Below are 24,004 nucleotides of genomic sequence, written 5' to 3' on the forward strand. Positions count from 1 at the left end.
ATTGAACGCTTGATTTTATCAAAACGTGGTTTCTCAGAGTCGGTCATTGATACCTTGATTCAGGCTCGAAAGCCTGTCACCAGGAAAATCTATCATAAGATATGGTGTAAATATCTTCATTGGTGTGAATCCAAGGGTTACTCGTGGAGTAAGGTCAGGATTCCTAGGATACTATCTTTTCTCCAAGAAGGATTGGAAAAAAAAAGGGACAGATTTCTGCTCTGTCTATTCTTTTGCACAAGCACCTGGCTGATGTTCCAGACGTTCAGGTGTTTTGTCAGGCTTTGGTTAGAATCAGGCCTGTGTTTAAACCTGTTGCTCCGCCATGGAGTTTAAATTTATTTCTTAAAGTTCTTCAAGGGGTTCCGTTTGAACCCTTGCATTCCATAGATATCAAGCTTTTATCTTGGAAAGTTCTGTTTTTAGTAGCTATCTCTTCGGCTCGAAGAGTTTCAGAGTTATCTGCCTTGCAGTGTGATTCCCCTTATCTCATCTTCCATGCAGATAAGGTAGTTTGGCGTACCAAACCTGGGTTTCTTCCTAAGGTGGTATCTAATAAGAATATCAATCAGGAAATTGTTGTTCCGTCACTGTGTCCTAATCTTTCTTCAAAGAAGGAACGTCTGTTACACAATCTTGACGTGGTTCGTGCTTTAAAGTTTTATTTGCAAGCTACTAAGGATTTTCGTCAAACATCTGCATTGTTTGTTGTCCACTCTGGAAAGAGGAGAGGCCAAAAGGCGTCAGCAACTTCTTTCTTTTTTGGCTGAGAAGCATAATCTGTTTAGCTTATGAGACTGCTGGCCAGCAGCCTCCTCAAAGAATTACAGCTCATTCTACTAGAGCGGTAGCTTCCACATGGGCTTTTAAACATGAGGCCTCTGTTGAACAGATTTGTAAGGCGGCGACTTGGTCTTCGCTTCATACTTTTTCTAAATTCTACAAATGTTATACTTTTGCTTCCTCGGAGGCTATTTTTGGGAGAAAGGTCTTGCAGGCAGTGGTGCCTTCCGTTTAAGTTCCTGCCTTGTCCCTCCCTTCATCCATGTCCTAAAGCTTTGGTATTGGTATCCCACAAGTAATGGATGAACCCGTGGACTGGATACACCTTACAAGAGAAAACAAAATGTATGCTTACCTGATAAATTTCTTTCTCTTGTGGTGTATCCAGTCCACGGCCCGCCCTGTCACTTTAAGGCAGGTGTTTTTTATTTTTAAACTACAGTCACCACTGCACCCTATAGTTTTTCCTTTTTCTTGCTTGTCTTCTGTCGAATGACTTGGGGTGCCAGTTAGGGGAGGAGCTATATAGACAGCTCTGCTGTGGGTGTCCTCTTGCAGCTTCCTGTGGGGAAGGAGAACATCCCACAAGTAATGGATGAACCCGTGGACTGGATACACCACAAGAGAAATAAATTTATCAGGTAAGCATAAATTTTTTTTTTATTTTTTTTTGTTATGCTGGGATAGCAATTTAAAAGTTTTAAATAAGCAAAACATATTTTAAGCACATTTAGAAAAGCTAAGGTAGTGGCAGATGAAAGGTGTTTTATTTATTAGTTGCTAATATTAGAGATTTTGTGATTTGTATGTGTTTTGCTACATCTGTACAATATTTGCATCTGAGATCTTCTGAAAATATATTTGTCACATGATTTTTTAAATATTTGCTATAAAATAAATGAAAAATATATTCTTTAATGTCTAGTAAACATCCCTTAAGCATTAGCATGAAGCTAAGAAAAGGTATAGGGGGTCATAGCCTGTCTCTTACTCTTGTGGTAGAAACTCATTCATAACAGTTGAAATGTCCTCAAAAAATAATAATTATGTAATTAATAACTAACATTAATCCCATTGTATTTCTTATCAACAGGTGAATTTTCAAATTGCAGTAATCCTAGTCTTAGCCATGGTGAAAATACAGATACTTGTTTCAATCCTGTTCCAAATCATAGAAGCAACATGGGAATATTATGTTCTGAATTTGGGAATTGTTTTGCTCGGAAATCAACTCTTATTACACATCAGAAAATTCATACAGGAGAGAAAGTTTTTGCATGTTCTGAATGTGGGAAGTATTTTACTAAGAAATCAAATCTTATTACACATCAGAAAATTCATACAGGAGAGAAAGCATTTTCATGTTCTGAATGTGGGAAGTGTTTTACTGAGAAGTCGAATCTTACTAAACATCAGAAAATTCATACAGGAGAGAAAGCATTTTCATGTTCTGAATGTGGAAAGTGTTTTGCTTGGAAATCAAATCTTATTACGCATCAGAAAACTCACAGGAGAGAAAGCATCATGTTCTGAATGTGGGAAGTGTTTTACTGAGAAATCAACTCTTACTAGACATCAGAAAATTCATACAGGAGAGTGAGAATTTTTTATGTTCATTAATGTAAAAAGTGTTTTACTGAGAAATGAACTCTTAATACACATCAGAACATTCTTACAGGAGAGAAAGCATTTTCATGTTCTGAATGTGGGAAGTGTTTTACCAGCAAAGGAAATGTTGTTACTCATCAAAAACTTCATACAGGAGAGAAAGGATGTCAGTGTTCTGAATGAGGGAAAGTTTTGCTCAGAAGTTACAACTTAAAACACATTGGAAAATTCATATCGGAGAGAAAGCACTCATGTTTCCACAGGATTAAACCCTACATTAACAACAAAAGTGCAAAAATTCCAAAAACCCTTGTCTGGTTTCAGATAGTCCCCCTAGTTGCATAAAATGCATTGTGACATATATATATGTATATATATATAATTTTTTTTATTATTATTATTTTACTTTAGATTTTTATGAAAAACTTTGAAATATACTCCATTGTTTATTTTAGAAAGGTTACCTAATATGTTTATAAATTCATACATTTTTTTTTACTATTTTAGGAAAAACCCTCAATCTTGTGTATTGAAATTGTAATAAAAATATTTCTTTCATACAGGTGGTGAGAGTCCATGATCCATTTTATTCTTCAGTGAGAGGGGTTCTCAGACTGAGTTGTGGCCCATTTCCTATCAGAGTACAGTGATTTTTGGAGGGATGTATTTGGAGTGTAGGTAGTGGCATCCTAGATAGCAAGAATAACTTACCACAAGCTTGTTGGAAACTTTTTCTGTAAGTCTTTCTAATTTGCCGCAAGTTTTGACTGGCAAAACTGTTAGTTGCAGCATAATTACAGCAAAAAGTCTAGTTGACAGTTTTTGAATTTGTAGCAAGTTTACTTGGCAAGTCTCTAGCAAGAGGACAGGGAATGTGTAATTTTATGAGAAGTCGACAGCAAGAGCTCTACAAGTCTCTTGCCAATTTCTCACAAGTCAATAGCAAGAGCTCTGCATATGTGCTTGCTGCAAAGTTCTGCCAAGTCAACAGCGACAACTCTGTTACAAATCTTTGGCAAGTCATCAGCAAGAGAACTGCAGATCTGCAGCATATCTTTGGCATGCATGTCACAATTAAGAACAGTGCCTTTCACAAAAGCACTACAAGTTTACTATTATTTACGGCAATCATATTTACAAATTAACCCCTTAAGGACCAGACATTTCAGACAAAAACTTCCCCAAAAGACCAGAGCATTTTTAGCATTTTTGCCATCACTACATTAAAACAGAAATATATCCTTTTTAATATATGCCTATCAAAACTATATATATATTTTTAGTAGACAACCCAAAGTATTAATCTAGGCCCATTTTGGTATGTTTCATGCCACCATTTCACCGCCAAATGCGATCAAATAAAAAAAATTGTTAACTTTTTCACAAACTTTAGGTTCCTCACTGAAATTATTAACAAACCGCTTGTGTAATTATGGCACAATGGTTGTTAATGCTTCTCTGTGATCCTTTTTGTTCAGAAATAGCAGAGATATATGGCTTTGGCATTGCTTTTTGGTAATTAGAAGGCCACTAAATGCAGCTGCACACCACACTTGTAGTATGCCCAGCAGAGAATGGGTTAATTAGGAAGCTTATAGGGTTACATTTTAGCTTTAGTGTATAGATTACCCTCCCATCTGACACATCCCACCCCCATGATCCCTCCCTAATCCCTCTCAAACAGCTCTCTCCCCACCCCCCCACAATGGTCACCCTCATTTTAAGTACTGGCAGAAAGTCTGCCTGTACTAAAATAAAAGGCTTTTTTTATTTATATATTAAAAAAAAAAAATTCAATTTTTGTTGCACAATCTTAGTTGCAGTAGATCATCTGATTAAAGCAGCTGGTGCTGTGCAACTAACGAACTAATCGCTGACCACCTAATTGATATTGAGATTTGTTGACAACTATTTTTATGAACAAACTTACCGATTAGTTGTTGCAGCCCTATATATATATATATATATATATATATATATATATATATATATATATATATATATATATTCTGCAGTGTAGTATTCCCTTACCCCCCAAACCTTCCTGATTCCCCCCCCCTCAAACAGCTCTCTTACCCTCCCTCCTCTAACTATATCCTCCATCTTAGGTACTGGAAGCTGTCTGCCAGTACCAAGTTTTCCAAAATGTGGCAATTTTATTTATAAAAAAAAACTTTTTTTCTGTAGTGTTAGCTGCCCCCCACCTCATTTACCCCATCCCTCTAATCCCACCTCCATTGTAGGATTTCCCCCCTCCCTCCTTTCCCTTCCCTGCCGCTCTGAATTATTTTTTTCTTTCATATAGGTGGCAGGAGTCCACAAGCTAGTTACTTATGAGATAAACATTCCTAACAGGAGGGGACAAAGTTTCCCAAACCTCAAATACCTATAAATACACCTCCCACCTCACTCATACCTGATGAGCTTGATTTCTTCAGTGAAAGGTGCTTCAAAGCATATTGAAGCCCAGTTCCTCTCTCATTCTAATTCTAATGTACATAGCATTACTGCAGAAATAAAATATTTTATTGCTGCAGCTATAGAGAAGGCAATGACTGCTATTTTGCCTTCAAATAACCGTAAAAGGGTTTTGTAACTTTTTCCTAAACCTAGTGAATTAAGTTCTGACCTTCAGCATACTGATGTATCCTCTACTGATGGGGTTTCCTCTGATTCAGAGGATGCCACGCCAGAGACAGATATAGACAAATCTCCTTTAAATTTATTTAAGATAGAATATATTTGTTCTCTCTTAAAGGAAGTTTTGTTTACTTTGAGTATTGAGGAGTCTAAACCTCCTGATGATAAAGCTAGTTATCGTCTATATTCTGTATTTAAGACTACTGTTATTACTCCTGAAGTATTTCCTATTCCTGATGCTATCTCTAATGTGATTGCTAAAGAATGGTCTCAGCCTGGTACCTCTTTTAACCCTTCTTCTAGGTTTAAGAAATTGTATCCTTTACCTGTAGCCAATTTAGAACTTTGGGAAACAGTTCCTAAAGTTGATGGGGCAATTTCCACTCTTGCCAAACGTACTACTATTCCTATGGAAGACGGTACTTCTTTTGAGGATCCTTTAGATAGGAAGCTTGAAACTTATCTAAGAAGGGCATATTTACATACTGGCTATATTTTTAGACCTGTATGGCTGATATTGCGGCTGCTTCTACTTTTTGGTTGGACAGTTTAGCACAGCAGTTGTTTTCAGATTCTGAATTATCTAACATTATTGTTTTACTTCAACATGCAAATCATTTTATTTGTGATGTTATATTTGATGTTATAAAGATCAATGTCAAATCCATGTCTTTAGCCAGCCATTGTAACTAGAAGAGCTTTATAGCTTAAATCTTGGAATGCTGACATGGTGTCTAAAACTAGATTATTATTTCTCTCTTCAAGGAAAAAATCTTTTTGGTTCACAATTAGATTCTATTATCGCCACTGTTACTGGGGGTAAGGGGGTTTTTCTGCCCAAAGACAAGAAATCTTAGGGTAAATTTAAAGCTCCAATCGTTTTTCGTTCCTTTCATCAGAATATAGAACAGAAAACCACTCCTTCCCTTAAGGCCTCTGGCTCTAATTGGAGACCATCTCCGAATTGGAATAAATCCAAGCCTTATCAGAAACCAAATCCTGCCCCTAAACCTACATGAAGGTGCAACCCTCAAGCCAGTTATTCTGGTAGGGAGCAGACTAAAGCTATTTAAAAGAGTTTGGACAAACTGTCCAAAATCAGTGGATTCAGAATATAATTTCTCAGGCATATCGAATAGGATTCAGAATAAGACCTTTCTTGGGAAGATTCTTTCTTATCCATGTACAAAAAAACAGTAAAAGCTCAAGCCTTTCTGAAATGTGTTTCAGATCTAGAACTTTCAGGGGCAATTGTCCCAGTTAAACAGCAGGAACAAGGATTGGGTTTTTATTCAAATCTACTCATTGTACCAAAGAAGGAAAATTCTTTCAGACCAATTTTGGATCTGAAAACTTAAACGTAAATCGTTTTGTAAGAGTCTCCACTTTCAAGATGGTAACTATAAGGACTATTCTGCCTTTTGTTCAGCAAGGTCACTTCATGTCCACAATAAATTTACAGGACGCTTGCCTTCACATTCCGATTAATCCAAATAACTATCGATTTGTGAGATTCTCTTTTCTAAACAAGCATTAGCAATTTGTCGCCTTTTCCATTTGGTCTTGCAACAGCACCAAGAATATTCTCAAAAGTTCTAGCTGCCCTTCTATCTGTAATCAGAGAGCAGGGTATTGGGGTGTTTCCTTATATGGACAATATCTTGGTACTAGCTCAATCTTTTCATTTAGCAGAATCTCACACAAAACAACTTCTGTTGTTTCTTCAAAGACATGGTTGGAGGATCAATTTACCAAAGAGTTTCTGGATTCCTCCGACAAAGGTCACCTTTTTAGGTTTCCAGATAGATTCAGTGTCCATGACTCTATCCTTAACAGAAAAGAGACGGTTGGGGAGCTGTTTGAGGGTCTCTGACAGCACAGGGAGTTTGGAATCCTCAAGAGGCGAGGTTACCAATCAATATCTTTGAACTCCATGCTATTTTCAGAGCTCTTCAGGTTTGGCCTCTTATAAAGAGAGAATCGTATATACGGTTTCAAACAGACAATGTCACAACAGTGGCATATGTCAATCATCAAGGGGGGACTCACAGTCCCCTAGCAATGAAAGAAGTATCTCTAGTACTTTCTTGGATAGAATCCAACTCTTGTCTAATCACTGCGATTCATATACCAGGTGTAGACAATTGGGAAGTGGATTATCTCAGCCGTCAGACTCTACATCCTGGGGAGTGGTCTCTCCATCCATATGTGTTCTATCAGATTGTGCAGATGCGGGTTCTTCCAGACATAGATCTGATGGCCTCTCATCTAAACAAGGAACTTCCCAGATACCTGTCCAGGTCAGGCGGAATTGATGGATGCTCTAGCAGTTCCATGGTTTTACCAACCTGCTTAAATTTTTCCACCTCTGGTTCTTCTTCCAAGAGTTATCTCAAAGATCATAATTGAACAATCTTATGTGTTTCTGATAGCACCAGTATGGCCTCACAGGTTCTGGTATGCAGACCTTATCCTAATGTCCAGTTGCCAACCTTGGTCACTTCCTCTAAGACCAGACCTTCTGTCTCAAGGCCTGTTTTTCCATCCAGATCTCAAATCTCTAAATTTAAAGGCATGGAAATTGAACACTTAGTCCTTACTCATAGAGGTTTCTCTGACTCTGTGATTGACACTATGATACAGGCTCGTAAGCCTGTTTCAAGGAAAATATATCTCTATATTTTTTGGTGTTCCACACATGATTATTCTTTGCATTCTTTTAGTATTCCTAGGATTCTACAGTTTCTTCAGGATGGTTTGGATAACAATTTGTCTGCCAATACTTTGAAAGGACAAATCTCTGCTCTTTCTGTTTTATTTCACAAAAAGATTGCTAATCTTCCTGATGTTCACTGTTTCGTACAGGCTTTGACTCATATTAAACCTGTTATTAAATCTCTCTCTCCTCCTTGGAGTCTAAATTTGGTATTAAAGACTTTGCAGGCTCCTCCTTTTGAGCCTATGCATTATTTGGGCATTAAACTACTTTCTTGGAAAGTGTTATTTCTCTTGGCTGTCTCTTCTGCTAGAAGAGTTTCTGAATTGTCTGCTCTTTCTTGCGAGTTTTCCTATCAGATTTTCCATCAAGATAAAGCTGTTTTGCGGACTTTGTTTAACTTTTTGCCAGAAGTTGTGAATTCTAACAACATCAATAGGGAAGATAATTGTTCCTTACTTGTGTCCTAATCCTAAGAATACTCTTGAAAGGTCTTTACATTCTTGGGATGTGGTAAGAGCTTTGAAATATTATGTTGATGCTACTAAAGATTTTAGAAAGACTTATAGTCTATTTGAAAGCCTCTGTCATTTCTTTGGTATATTGGTTGAAACTTCTGATTCACAAAACTTATTTGGAGGCAGAGCAGTCTCTGCCTCAGAGAATAACAGCTCATTCTACAAGATCAGTTGCCACATCTTGGGCTTTCAAGAATGAAGCTTCTGTTGATCAAATCTGCAAAGCAGTCACTTGTTCTTCTTTGCATACATTTACTATATTTTACCATTTTGATGTTTTTGCTTCTTCGGAAGCAGCTTTTGGTAGAAAGGTTCTTCAGGCAGCTGTCTCAGTTTGATTCTAGTGCCCATGATTTAAGTTTTTTTTTATTTAATTTCTCAGCAGCTGTTTTTTTTTTTTTTTTTTTTTTAAATAGCTGTTCTTATTTTATCCCTCCCTCTATAGTTACTGGTGGACTTCCACATCTTGGGTATTATATCCCATCAGTAATTAGCTTGTGGACTCTCGCCACTTATATGAAAGAAAACATAATTTATATGAGAACTTACCTGGGGGGGGGGGGTTAGGATTTTTTTGTATAAAGCACATTATTTATCCTGTTCCTTTTTTTTATGCTTTTACTCCTTAAACACCTCACTAACTTGGCTATACGTTAAGCTGAGGTATGAGTGAGGTGGGAGGTGTATTTATAGGCATTTGCGGTTTGGGAAACTTTGCCCCCTCCTGGTAGGAATGTATATCCCATCAGTAACTAGCTCATGGACTCTCTCCACCATGAAAGAAATGAATTTATCAGGTAAGTGCTTACATAAATGATGTTTTTTCTCTAGCGTAGCGGTCTGCCCCTCCCGCCCCCCTACAGTGATAGGCCTCCCTCCTTACCCTCCAACCCACCATTGATCGGCACCACCGATGACCCTCTCTGCATCGGCAACTCTGCCAATCTATTTCTGCACTGCCCCACTCATGTTTTTCCTGCAAAAGTTTATGTAAGTTGTTTGTATGAATTTAATTAATTTTTAAGTTGTATCTTTACATTATTCTAGGTAATATATATTCATATATAAAAATCACTTATATTATGACAGGTTATATATTAAGTTAATTACGTGAGGTATTCTAATTTAGAGTTATGTTATAACACAAATATCATTTTCTCAGGTACAGCAGGGCCCCATTTTACAGCACACCCCTTTAAGGCATTTCTTCAATTCTGGCCATAGTTATTATGTTCCATGTTTTCCCCTCTCTTTCAGTGGTTTTCGGCCATTATTTTATTTGATGATTTATTTTCTTTATGAATATTTGTTTTACAATTATTTCTATATCTATTTCTGTTACATTAATAAAAAAAAAAATATTATTGAATATAATAACTGCAATTGTGTGGAAATCATCAAACCAGAAGGTAAACTAGGAAAATCATATACATGTTTTATTGATTTCATACTTTTACTGATGTGAATAAAATTAGCATTTGCCTTTCTGATAAATGTGATATGTTTACCTCAATAATGTATGAAGATAAAAAAAATATTCAAAGAAAAATGCTTTAAAAAAAACCAACAGCATTAACTCTTAGTAATTTAAACTTTTATTAGGCTGAGAATAACTTATCTTAACACATAGGCCTAAAAGTAATTCAGATACACAATAATGGTGACAGAACAACAAAAATATAATCTGATGTCTATCTGTTTCTGTGCTATGATCTTGAATTAGGCACCGGCCTGAAAAAATAAAAACAAATATTACATAAACTTGTCCTAATTGCTTAGCCTACAGCAGAACTTACATTTGTAGAACTAAAAAAGTGAATTTGACAACAGGCATAACACAGATTTATTTCAACTTGAAAGTTATGATGTACACTAAATTTATTTTTGACGGTATACGCAGATTTATTTCTTCAGCAAAAAATATGACATAAATTCTTATGTCAAATTTTCATCTAGATATTAAAATATTTGGCCACAGTCCTTATCAGACAGACTTTGTGTCACTACCTGGCGGGATGCTTAGAACCTATACTTAAATAAGATTTTTTTCTTCTCTAGAAATCAATGTGGACTATTTGATACTGTAATGCTTGTGGGATATTCCCCTATCAGACCAATCCTGGCCAGTAGTCTTCTTATCCTGGCGTCAAGTGGAAAGATAAGGAAATATCCCAGAACAAAGTAAAACAGATAAGAAATGAGGTAAGCAGTACTCACGGTAGACAGCAATCCTTCACGGCACCAAGGGTAAGGCAGAGAATGGTCAGAGACAAGCAGAGATCAATACCAGGCAGACAGTCCAGTCCTTTACGGTAGCAAGGGGTTAAGCAGGAGAGTAGTCAGTGGTAAGCAGAGTTCTGGCAACAAATAGGCAATCTAAATATATCTCAGCAGTTCAGGGGTTAAGCAGGAGAGTAGTCAGTGGTAAGCAGAGTCCTGGCAACAAACAGGCAATCCAAATATATTTCAGCATTTCAAAGGTAACAGCACCCAGGAAAGAGCTAGTCAAACCTATACTTGGGCAAAGATGCAAATGACTGAGGTACTTAAATAGGCGCAAATTCATGCCAAGGAGGGCATAGGTGAGGTCTGGACTGGCATCAGGAAAAGACATGGCGTGCGGCAATGACGTCATCAGTGTGCACCCTGAAGCAACCGCCGTGTCCATGGCAATGGCCATGACAATGGATCAGAGCAGCAGCCGGAACCGGAGCGTGACAGATTCCCTCTGTTGTAATTTCAGTTTTGTGCCTAGACTTTTGTAGCTGAAAGAGGATGGAACAGTGTGTAGTTTATGTGCTATCCAGATTTCCCGCTTTCTGAAAAAGATCTTCATATCCCCACTTCCCTTCTGAAAGGAAAATTATATAGCAGAGTAGCATTTAGTAAGAGAGTATTTTATTTACTTCCGTGATACCCCCATGCTGTGTGTGGTGGTTGCGTAACCCTTTCCTGCCAGCGTTAAAGTGTCTACATCGGAACAACTGTTCCGATGTAAACAATTTGAAATCTCGTGATCATGCACTTGATCACGAGATTTCAATGATGGGATCGCGTCAGGGGGGCGTCCCTATGATGCTAGGCATGTCCCCCAGACTGTGATCCCATCAGGGAAGCGCCAGTGGCTTCAGGAAAGCCAAGCCGTTATTACGTTTTATTCCGTCCATCAATGCTAAAGCCCAGAAAAATTTGGACGGAATACAACGCTGTAACGGGGTTAAAGGGCCTTAATAGTCAATAAAATGACATGTAGAAGTGCTAATTGGGACCTGTAGAGCACAGCTGGTCACTTATAAAATCAGGAGCTCTAGTTAAAAGACTCAGATGTTGGTTATATCAGCATCACTTTCCGCTCAGGACCAGCAGTGCTCTGTGGTTCCCAAGGGGGATTTCTACTGTGTGTTTAACCTCTCTGTAAGGGTTAAACACAGAGTAGTGCAGGGTTAAAAAGACATGCTCTAACAAATTAGAGCATGCATTTTATTTAATTTTTTGCTATTATGGCCCTTTAAAGAAATATATATTATTTTACCTTTTACACTGTAAAAAAATTGTAAAGGCAGTTTTATTTTTTGTTCTTGTGACAGGGGCATTCCTTTGTTTTAAGGATGTTTTTTTTTGTTTTTTTTTTTAGACAGGATTTCTAATTTATTAAAATTTTAATTGGGGGGCGGAGCTAACAGCAGAGCAGCAGCACAGATAGGGAGCTCTGTTCGTTTTAGGGAATAAAAGTTCAAATTTAGCTAGCTAACTTCACCAAAAACGGTGTCAAACATATAACTAAGGTAGCTACTACCAACGATACTTTAGCCTGCGATCCGTAAAATACAGGGCAGCACTCTGACTCTACTTAGCAACCAATACAGGGAAGCTGACTACAAGGACACTGAAAGACTACAGCAGCTTAACAGCAGCGGCTGGTACAATCTCGGAGGGTCAGGGCTCCGCTTCGAGACAGCTAGGAAGTTATCAACAGGACACAAGTGGAGGAGAATCGGATCCGCCGACATAAGAAGGAGACAGCCTGCAGGTAACAAACGCAGCCTTTGAGGTGGCAAGGACAACACATAAATCATAGTGGCGAAACCTTGTTCCTACCTATATACCCTGCACAAAGCCCCAGCAAACTGTCGACCCTAACCGACATAGCGTTACAACTCCTCATAGGAGAACTCACCTGCAGCAACGCCATAGATTGAAGTGGCGCGAAGCACCGCCATCTTGGGCCTTCACAGTCGGAGCCCCGGCAATCCCTCACACACTCCTTACCGCTCTCAAGAGCCATCACTAGTCCCCGCTCCACATAAACTAAAGCACACCTCTCATAAAAGTGCAGAGAGGGGGAATTTCGAGGAACCCTGACAGTTTTCCCCCAGCACGTATTGCACAGACTGATCTCAGGGAGACCCACGTGGCTACCCGACATTAGGGGTCCTCTAAACCACATTTAGTCAGGAAGCAGTCACTCTCCCTTTGACACTGCCTAAGTGGGATTCCACCTGACATTACAGGGGACTGCAGAGAGCCAGATAACAGCACAATACCCTCTGAAGTAATAGTCACACCACCTATTACTAGGCCCCAAGCTCTCCTGCTGTACCCAATCTGTGGCCACATCTGACATACAAACGCTACTACAGAAGAGCTAATACTCCCAAGCGGGTCTCCTAATAAAACGGAAATCTAGAGACTGCAATTACTGGCAATCCGTTCAGGGACTAACTGTTACCATCCTCACCCAGTAACTCTAACTCCGCTGACACAGTCTCAAGAACACCCAGCGCACTGACATACTGATCTTAAACTGTGCTCCACATTACCAGAGGAAACCCTGATTTACCATCCTATATACCCTAGAGGAGACTCTGTGAAAGACCACATACACAGACCAGGGGGATACCCTGGTGGCATAGAGTGCTTCAACCAGAATATTATATTTTGAAAGCCAGGTAGAAGATAACATTGATCACTGAAATAATTCCCAGTTAAAATAAAGTGAATTTGCTGAGGAAACCCTTTCATCTACATCTGAGACATGCTCATACCCTAGACCCTGAGAACTGGGCACTACAGCCACAATTTGCAGCGAAGTGTATGCAGCGTATCCTTTGTTATTTAACACAACCTTGTTTTCTTCTTGTGGAGTGAGACTTTTCACACCCCCTGCTATTGAGACATTTTCATATTAATCTCTTTTTTATTTATGCCAGCTGCTGCGACAGCTTCATTGTCCTCAGGTTCACAGCCTGAGGTGGAATGTGATTTCATATTGCTGCCTTAATCATACATCTTTCTCCCACAGGTTTTTAAGTGTATCACGATAAGTAATGGTGTAACTTTTCATTTATATGTTGTGCTGACAGTTAGGCTAAAAAATACTGGTCTTTCACTAAAGGTTCCCGTGCCCTAGCCTAACATATATATATACCTAAAGCTACCAAGTAGATTAACCAACACTTACCCCCCGAGGCGCATACACATAGACACATATATTGACACGCTTCCCTAGCCACACACACACTGACACGTTGCAGCAAACACACTCACTACACATAGCCTGATCTTCCCACATTGCACTTCCCCTACTGAAACACACCTTTTGAAATCTTATATCCTGAAGAACATCATCTACACCTACACTCCTGAACTAACAACTTAAGGATTTAATAGCAGGGTATCTTATCCACCCCTACTCAATATTCCGCTGAGTTACACTGTCTGTTAATTCTCTCTGGCACCTCTCCCTTTCCGGTCCAGCCAGTCTGGGCTGGTCACTTCCCTTCTCCTTTTTCCCTTCTACATAGTCGTATCCCATCACTCCCTGGGGTGCCAGTAACTCACTTACTTGCATTTATATGTTAGGACCGAAGGGTTCAATTACTACCTATTATGTGATGCTGTAACAAAATGTCATAAATATAGAAAGTGTTATTGACCCCTGCTCCGCAGTCTAGCAATACATATCAGACCTAGTAAACTTTACTGTACGGTGCTTTATACTTTTCAGATTGTTTTCAGAGTGCTCTATAATAGAAGGTTGGTGTTAATTTTTAACTTACAGACATACCTAACAGTCTTAACACAATGCCCCATGGGCCCAGACGACAGGGGAAACCCTCCACTAACACTCAGAAGACTGTTTATGATCATTTTACTCAATCAGGAAAGGAATCTAATCCTGTCACCAACGAGGAGATGAGCGACCCTGAGTCGATCGATGCTGAATCTCATTCCAGTGTGCGCTCAGAAGCGCCATCACATCATTACATTACTAAGGCTACCCTACAACATATGTTGGCCAGTCAAACACGCTCTATCACCCAGGAAATTCAACGGTCCTCTGCGGAACTGAAAAAGGAAATTTCAGAGATTGGAGAAAGAGTTGAAGCACTAGAGCGGAAACAGGATGATCTAGCAGTAGACCAATCAAACCTGCTCACTTACTCTGAAACCCTAGCAGATCAGATGACTCAACTTGAATTTAAAATGGCAGACATTGAAGACAGATCTCGCAGAAATAATATCCGGTTTAGGGGCATCCCAGAAACTGTAGAGAATACTCATCTCCAACCCTACCTAAAGGAGCTGTTTACAGTACTCGTGGGCACCCCAGATGGTCACACTGATACAATGGAGAGAGCCCATAGAGCTTTAAGATCACGACTTGCTCCTGCCGACAAACCAAGAGATGTAATTGTCTGCTTTCACAGCTACATATATAAAGACAAACTTATGCAAGCAGCCTTCAAAAGACCGCCTATGCCAGAAAAATTTAAGGATGTTCAACTCCTGCCTGACCTTTCAACTCATACACTACAGTACCGTAAAACCTTTCAACAAATTACTCTGACACTCAGGAAGGCTAATATTAAGTACAGGTGGGGCCACCCTACAAACCTAGTGGTCACCAGAAATAACCAGAGCCACACAATCAACTCCATACCTCAAGGTATGGCTCTCCTGGCCACATGGGGCCTACACCAGGAACAACCTCCACCGTTACAGCCAACCTACCCAAAGCTGAGAGCTTCGGCTCCCGAATGGTCTATTAGAGAGCAAAGAGCTAAGAAACCTAAAACTAACCCACCGTAAAAACACGTCTGGTAGCCTTTAACGGAACTTACCTAGACTTCATTTAACCTGGAAGTTTGACCTGTCTCCAACAGATCATAACTGAGATTGAGTTAAGGTTTAAAAAGTTTACTATTAGATAGTACAATTAAGTTATGTGTTTGATTGTTATTTTAAGGTTATTGTCTTAATTTAAGTATTGCACATATGTAATAGCAAGTTAATTTACAATGATTACTGCGGAGCAGGGTCCATTCCAAAGACCCATGTTTCTGTTTGCTTCTCGCCCCCCCACAGGCAGCCCACACTAGGGCTCCACCATAGCGAACTATTTTCGCTAACTTTCCCTCACTCTATCTGTTGTCTATCCCCCTCTCCCTATCCTCCCCACCTACACTAACTCTTATTATTAAAAGACCTGATCTACTCCCCATACCTCCCTATGCCACCCCTCAAAATACTAACCCATAATGTAAGAGGCCTAAACTCCCCACATAAGCGTAGCCTTTTAGCTAGATCACTCAAATTCCATAACCCTGACGTAGCATTCCTTCAGGAGACACATTGGTCATTAGACAACCCTCCTTACACAATATCTAAAGATTACACTGTCCTCGAATACACCTCTTTTTCAAAAAAAGCCAGAGGTACGGCAATTTTAATCCATAAAAGAATAGCTTACGAACCAATCCAAGTTCTAAAAGACCCCCAATCTAGATTTCTCATTCTGACATGTAAACTAGACCACACTGATCATACCTTAGTCTCTATCTATCTACCTAACTCACATCAGCCTAGATACCTCAAACGGATTCTACACACAGTTGACCGGATAAAAATAGGCAGAGTCTTACTAGCGGGGGACTTCAACATGACTTGGGATCCAGCACTAGACAGAAAAAGAACTGCCCGGACAAAACATACCACCCCTCCTGCTCAACTCTCCCAAAAGTTCAGACAAATTATTACCCACTTCTGCTACTTCGATGTATGGCGTTCACTTCATGCTAGAGATAGAGACTACACTCACTTCTCATTCCCTCATAAAACATACTCCAGACTCGATTATGTTTTTTGCTCAGCAGAAACCCTTGACCAAGTCAAACACTCTAACATCTCCCTATGCCCATGGTCTGATCATGACCTAGTTTCAGTAACTCTCCGCTCAGCGGAGCGACATAATGTGAAGCCTTCATGGCGCCTCCCGCATGACATCCTACAGGATGCTGCCTTTAAGGAAACCTTGAGAAAAGACATAACCTTCTACTGCCAAACTAATGACAATAATCAGGTCAGAGACGACACACTATGGGGGGCGGCAAAGGCCACCTTTAGAGGTCTCATAATTAAAAAACAAGCTCATCTTAAAAAACTATCTGGCCTACCCCTTTCCAAATCTCATATTGAATTGCGTCGACTAGAACTCCTAAATAGAAGTACACCCTCAGATGAAACCACAGCTCAAATTATACAGATTAAAAACCATATTAACCAACTAGAGCTAAAACGCACCCAGGCTAACTTATTTAAACTGAAACAGATTACTTACCATAAGAGTAACAAAGCAGATACACTACTAGCAAATAAACTTAAAAACAGGGCTAGTACCTCAAGAATTCACCAGATTCAATTTGAGAACCAGACATACCGCAAACCCTTAGACATTGGTACTTGTTTTGAGAAATTCTACTCAAAACTATACAATCTAGAAAAAAATGCAAGTGACAAACTAACTCCTGTCGACAAGATTTGCTCCTTCCTTCGCAGCTTAAATCTCCCCTCATTGTCGCCTGACGACCAAGAAACACTCTCATCCCCCTTCACCTCTAAGGAAATCAAACACGTAATAAAGCATCTAAAACCTTTCAAAACTCCGGGCCCAGACGGCTACTCAGCAGCCTTCTACAAAACATACACAAACGAACTAACCCCACTACTCTTAAGATTTTTTAACCACGCTAGAGAACAGGGTAGGTTTAGTCAGGAATTCTTGGAAGCAACGGTGATTACTATTCCTAAGCCCCAAAAAGACCCATCCTTATGCTCCAATTACAGGCCAATCTCCCTGATTAACTTAGACATTAAAATTTATGCTAAATTATTTGCTACACGCATCTCTAAATTACTCCCGAAACTCATAAACTTAGACCAAGTAGGATTTATCCCTCATCGCGAGGGACCAGACAATACTAGACGTCTCTTAAACATCTGCACTGAATCCACCAGACTAAATAAGCCATTCTCTGTCATCTCATTGGATGCAGAGAAGGCTTTTGACCGCGTTAGATGGTCCTACTTATGGGAAGCTCTTAAAATCTTTGGTTTCCCAGATCAAATTATCAAAGCGATACAGGCTCTTTACTCCACTCCCACAGCAGTAGTTAGAGGCCTAGGCTTTGCCTCACCCCCCTTCCCAATATCTAATGGCACCAGACAAGGGTGTCCACTCTCACCCCTTCTTTTTGCCCTGGCAATCGAGCCACTAGCAGAACAAATCAGACAAGATAAAAAAATTGATGGCATTCGCCTACATGGCACTACTCACAAAATTGCACTCTTTGCAGACGACATTACTATATTCTCATCAAACCCCCTATCTTCATTCCCGAGACTGATAGAAATCTTAGACTCCTTTGGAGACATGTCACTCTACAAATTAAATCTAGATAAAACAGAAATCTTTACCTGGGGAATTCCACAGAACACAGTTGACACCCTCAGGCAGTGGCGACTCTAGGAACAAAATATAGGGGGGGCACGTAAGATACCACAGTCAAAACAGGGGGGCACTAATCATTTTCACCACTAAATCATATCACTGAAAAAAAATAAAAAATATATATATATAATAAGATTCCAAAATACCATAGTAATGTGGTATGCAATGATACCATTTTATTGTACTAACCTAATCCTTAAAATACAAGCTTTCTAGAGTTTTCATTTCTTCCTCAGGTATTGCTTCAGACCTGAGAAAGAGAGGAAAACTCTCAAGCTTTTCTTTATAGTTTAAAGCAATTTCAGCAAACACCAGGGCTCTGTAAATAATCCCCTATGTTAAATATGTCACTAATGAAGACCAATGAACAGATAGATAACACCTTTACTACCCATTCCCCAGCTTTACACAACCAATATTGCTATATTAATACACTTTATAACCTTTAAACCTCTAAACTTCTGCCTGTTTCTAAGCCACTACAGACAGCCTCTTATCACATGCTTTTTTATTAACATTTCACAACAGGGGACTGCTAGTTCATGTGAGCCATATAGATAACATGGTGCTAATCCCGTGGGTTGTGCCCCCCAATAAAATGTTATACCCTCACACATACATACTCTTTCGTTCTCTCTCACACACACAGTCACAGATACACTGTCTCTCTCTCTTAGTCTCTCACACACACCCATATATTCTCTCTCACACTCAAAAAACACACACTTGCTCTATCTCACACAAAGTAAACACATAAAAACACACACTCTCTCTCACACACACATACTCTCATACACAAGTACACAGAGATATAAACTCACACACATGTATACTCTCTTTCTCACACAAACACATTCACAGATACACACTGTCACACACAGGGATACTTTCACACACTCACACACACAGAGATACATACACACGCATCCATACACACATACATATACACATCCATCCATAGACACACACACACATACACACATCCATACACACATACACATCCATCCATCGACATAAACATCCATATACACACACACACATACATACACAGTGTACACACACACATACACATATACACACACACATACACACACATACACATATACACATACATATATACACATACATCCATAGACACACATACACACATCCATACACACATACATCCATATACACACACACATACATATACACACACATACATATACACACACATACACATAAAGTTACACACATGCACATACTTACATACACACAAACATGACAAAAAAACAATTACAACAGTCCATATTTTCCTAAGAAGATAAAACACATATATAAAAATACAAACAGTAATGCGTCTTGTATCTTCCTTTAAAACCTTATATGCATGGACAATTGGACATAGATAGAAAATAGAAGTCTGTTAAATGAAATATTAGAGCAGTATGGAAAAAAAGCACACTGGCTAGTGGGACATAAGTATTATCAGACATGTAAAGCTATGCATTTCAAATACTATTAGAAGCAATTTTTTTAAATATGGCTGTGTGCAAAAATGCTTTTTTATAACTGCTAAAATGACCATTTGTTATAGTATATGCATAAGTAGGCGCTATTAAATTATTTGGCAGACTAAATCCTGTTTTTCTATTACTTGATCAAATTGACCAGTCTGGATAAAGCCAAATCACGGACATGGAGGATTTTTAAATTCAAGTGAGGGAAGTTCACTGAGAGAGTGTTAGATTACTACCAGTGCAGCAATATATCCTGTCATTTCTTTTGCTGAAAGAGATTATCCTACCTGCCACCTGTACGCATATATGGAAAAATTAACTTTCCACTAACTTTCTACAAGCTTACAAAAGGGCACTAGGACCATGTTTTTGCTTATATTCCAGGGAGCAGACTCACCTCTGGCAGGCAGCAGCAGGACCTCGTAAATCTGACTATTTGCAGAGAGGTGACTGACGATCTGTGTCTTCTGCTTCACTGATCAAAGCTGAAGCATTAAGAGCAGCTTTAAATTTGCTGTATACATTGACACTGTACAGGCATTTTAAAGTTGCTCTGTCTGTTTCACTCTTGATCAGAAATCTCAAGGAAGTGTCCTGCATTGAAAAGGACTGAACATGCAGTACAGCCATTTCTAAAATATGACCTGTCAGCCCATCAACTCCCAGCCTCTGGGGAATCTACCAGTCTGTGTAAGTCCCATAATTCAGCTCTGCTTTTTTTTCTTTCTGGGCTTAGTGTGGACTGCGGTGGAAGAAAAACAGAGCATAATTCAGGAACGTAAGCAGACCTTTTCTGCTGCAGCCGGCCCTGATTCCTCCACTGATGGAGAAATTCTGTGGAAAAATTAGATTTAAAAAAAAACAACTAGAAATATAAAGCAGAAAATCATGTCTCAGCCAGCCTGCTGTTTAAAGGGCCCCCTCCCCTCAGACCCGGTGCCACTGCACTGGCTGCACCCCTAGATGTTCTACCCCTGATGACTCTGACTCACTGCAGGATTTCTGTGTACTGTACACCTGCACCATATATATTAAAGTGACCAATGTCGTCTGGGAGACTTACCTCAGCCCAGATCTTCATCTTTCTGCCTGGCCTGCTGATGCCGCTCTTTCTTCCCTCTCGGTCATGTTCCTCCTTGTACTGTGTAGGAACGTTATGTGTAACTTATGTGACCTGGCTGGTGGAGGAGAATATAGCAGCATGGGGTATTGGGTAGTGCTGCGTAGTAGAGCCGGCACGTGTGGTGGGAGTTCAAGTCCATCCAAAAAACAATAAATATATATATATTTTTTTTTTTAAATAACAGTTCCAAGTTTGCGCCTCCCTGCTGGAGTGCCTAGCCGGTCTTATGCAAGGGCCGGGCCTGGCGGGGGGGCACATGGACGGGCAAGGCATTTCCTAGGGGGGGGCAATTGCCCCCCCTTGCCCCCCTGTAGTGACGCCACTACCCTCAGGGTCCAATACAGAGTACACTGCGTCAATAACTTCATCTCCCACTTAGGTGTTAAGATATCGAACAATATCCCTCAGATGATCAAAGACAACTACCTGCCCCTTTTAACCGAACTGCGTACCCTGAAAGACAAATGGGACTATACTTACATCTCATGGATAGGTAGGTTAACAGCCCTTAAGATGTCTTTCCTACCTAAAATTACTTATTTATCTCCTTTACCAATTTCAGAGTGAATTTACAAAATATATATGGCAGCACAAACCCCCCAGAGTGGCGCACAAAATCCTTCAAAGCCCCCTTAGTTCCATCCGCATATGAACTAAATCTCTGCCTCTAACAACAACTCTTCCTTTCCTCCCTCCCCAGTCCCTCCCTCCACCCCAGTTAACCCACCCCATCTGACTTGAGCTATATTTCGTTCATTTTTTCATTTTAGGAACACATTCTAACCTGACATATTTTTAGTTTTCCAATTCTTCTGTTCATACTTTCTGTAGGAGCCTGCGTGCTCCAAATCATTTATTATGTCACTGTTGTATTTGAGAAATCTTTACTAATAAAAATTTGAAACTTTAAAAAAAAAAAAAAAAATTTTTTAATTGATATTACTTGATAATGCAATTAAAAAAATTAGATGCACAAAGCAGTTTTTAGGGGTTAAAGTTGGCGGGTGGGGAAAAAACATGCGATCTATGGCAACTGTGTGTTCCCAGTAAAAATATATGTATATGATTATATACATATATACTTATGTGTTAATATGTGCATATACCCATATAAACACATAAATATACATTTATATATACATAAAACAATATAAAAGTAGCAGCACTCTCCATGGGGCTAATAATAATATAAGATTAAGTGCTAGCAGTCACAAACATCATATAAGAATATTGGATAATCTTCACTGCACCTGTCTTCCGCTGGTTTAAATTTAATTAAGTTTTTTGTGCAGTCTTGGTCACGCTTTGGCTTTTTGAATATTTACCATTTGCTGCCCATCACTGCGTGACTTACCCCCTTCGCTGCACTAGGTTCTCAGCCGTATTTGATGGCATGAGAACGAGGCTCCCATTCGAGCCTATGGGTGCAATGCGAACGCTAGGTCACGTTCTCATTGTGCTCAACATGAAATAACAGCGTACATTTGCGTGCACTGCTATTACTAAGTGGCGCTCAAATATCGCTTTTGGTGACTTAAAAAAGAAAAACATTACTACCCACCTGTGACCACAAACAAGTCTCATGTTGGCTTATTAAGCAATCTCCTATGCATTTTCTCATTTCATGGTCAGTAATGTCTTTACAGACCCTTATACATGTTGCTGGAAAGGAAAAAAAATTATAATAAGTTAGATATTCAAAAATAATTTAGAAAATAGTCTGGTGATATAGGCTTGAAATATTGATGATATAGGCTTGAAAAAGCCTATATATGTATCGTGTTTTTCTTTTCTCTTTAAATTGTTTTCCTTTTTGGAGCCTGCCTTTGAAGTGTACACTCCCATCTGATGCCGACATGACCAGTTATTGGCCAGGAATACTGGGGGTATTGCTGCAAGGACACCACTATTTTCATTTAAAGGGACAGTCAACACCAGAATTTTTGTTGTTTAAAAAGAAAGATAATCCCTTTATTACCCATTCCCCAGTTTTGCATAACCAACACAGTTATAATAATACACGTTTTACCTCTGTAATTATCTTGTATCTAAGCTTCTGCTGACTGCCCCCTTATTTCAGTTCTTTTGACAGACATGCGGTTTAGCCAATCAGTGCTCAGTCCTAGGTCACTTTACGTGCATGATCTCAATGTTATCTATATGAAACATGTGAACTAATGCCCTCTAGTGGTCAAAATGTATTCAGATTAGAGGCAGTCTTCAAGGTCAAGAAATTAGCATATGAACCTTCTAGTTTTAGCTTTCAACTAAGAATACCAAGAGAACAAAGCAGAATTGGTGATAAAAGTAAATTGGGAAGTTGTTTAAAATTGCATGCCCTATTTAAAACATGAATCTGTACTCTCTGGATCAGGTCTGAGGAAGGGGGACGGTTTGATCCCCGAAATGTCACTGTTCACAATAAATTATTTATCTCAAAGGTCCAGAGAGTGCGGATCTGCAACTTCTACTTACACACACACATATATATATATATATATATATATATATATATATACATTTATTTTTTTTGCTGCTGCTGCTGATCAGAGAGGTGCTACTGTGATCAGTCTGTTAGGGCTTTGATCAGTGCTGATCAATAGTATGGGGGTTTATTTGGGGGGGTTTTCAGTTACTGTAAACCCCTTCCCTTCAGTTTTTAATTTTAACCCTTTCCTGCTGTTCCTAATCACCGCCCTTCCTAATGCTTTCCTTATTTTTTTCTTAGTTTATACAAAAAAAAATCTGAGGGAATACAGTGGGTGGGGAATAGGTGGCTGGTGAAGTGAGATTTTGGGGGTGGTGAAGTGGGAATTGTTTTGCTTTATCTAATAGCTCAACTCTTACGGCATCAAATATAGAGCCCCTGAGTGATGCATCTAATGCTGGTGCTCCCTACCTTTCACCTAAAAGGAGGCTTTCAGCAAATGAACATAATTGGCTATCCCCAAACTTAACTGCCCCTGAAATAACCCCAATTTACAGAGACTCCTGGCATCACAACTAATGTTGCAGTATCTGAGCCAATATATGTTCTCTCCCTGATTCTGAGATACCATCTTTGAGTATATAGCTGCTCAAACAAAATGGTAATTTTTGTAGAAACCCAGCATACATTCTTACTGGAGCCAGAACCCCATCCTGGCTACCCCTCTTTTTCTAGGGATTATGAAGCGGGATAGATATGATCAGTTGCTGCTGTTTCTTCATTTTAATGAAAACGCCCAGTGCCCTCCCCCCCCCCCGAAATGACCCCTTTTATGACAGGGTATATTAAATAAGACGTCTAATAAACCACCAATAAATCCCATCCAAGTGGTCCCGCTA

General features: G+C 39.3%; 1 protein-coding gene across 1 annotated transcript in view; it reads left to right on the forward strand.

The window, feature by feature from the left end:
- Window positions 1-2,815, forward strand: part of LOC128657323 (zinc finger protein 484-like) — a 69,081-nt gene extending 66,266 nt beyond the window's left edge. The window contains exon 9 of the mRNA XM_053711625.1: window positions 1,877-2,815. Within this exon, the coding sequence (XP_053567600.1) occupies window positions 1,877-2,316 (440 nt within the window). The 3' untranslated portion in view covers window positions 2,317-2,815. The remainder of the gene's footprint in view (window positions 1-1,876) is intronic.
- The last annotated feature ends 21,189 nt before the right edge of the window (window positions 2,816-24,004 follow it).

Source organism: Bombina bombina, chromosome 4 (assembly GCF_027579735.1).
Source record: "Bombina bombina isolate aBomBom1 chromosome 4, aBomBom1.pri, whole genome shotgun sequence".
Lineage (NCBI taxonomy): Eukaryota > Metazoa > Chordata > Amphibia > Anura > Bombinatoridae > Bombina > Bombina bombina.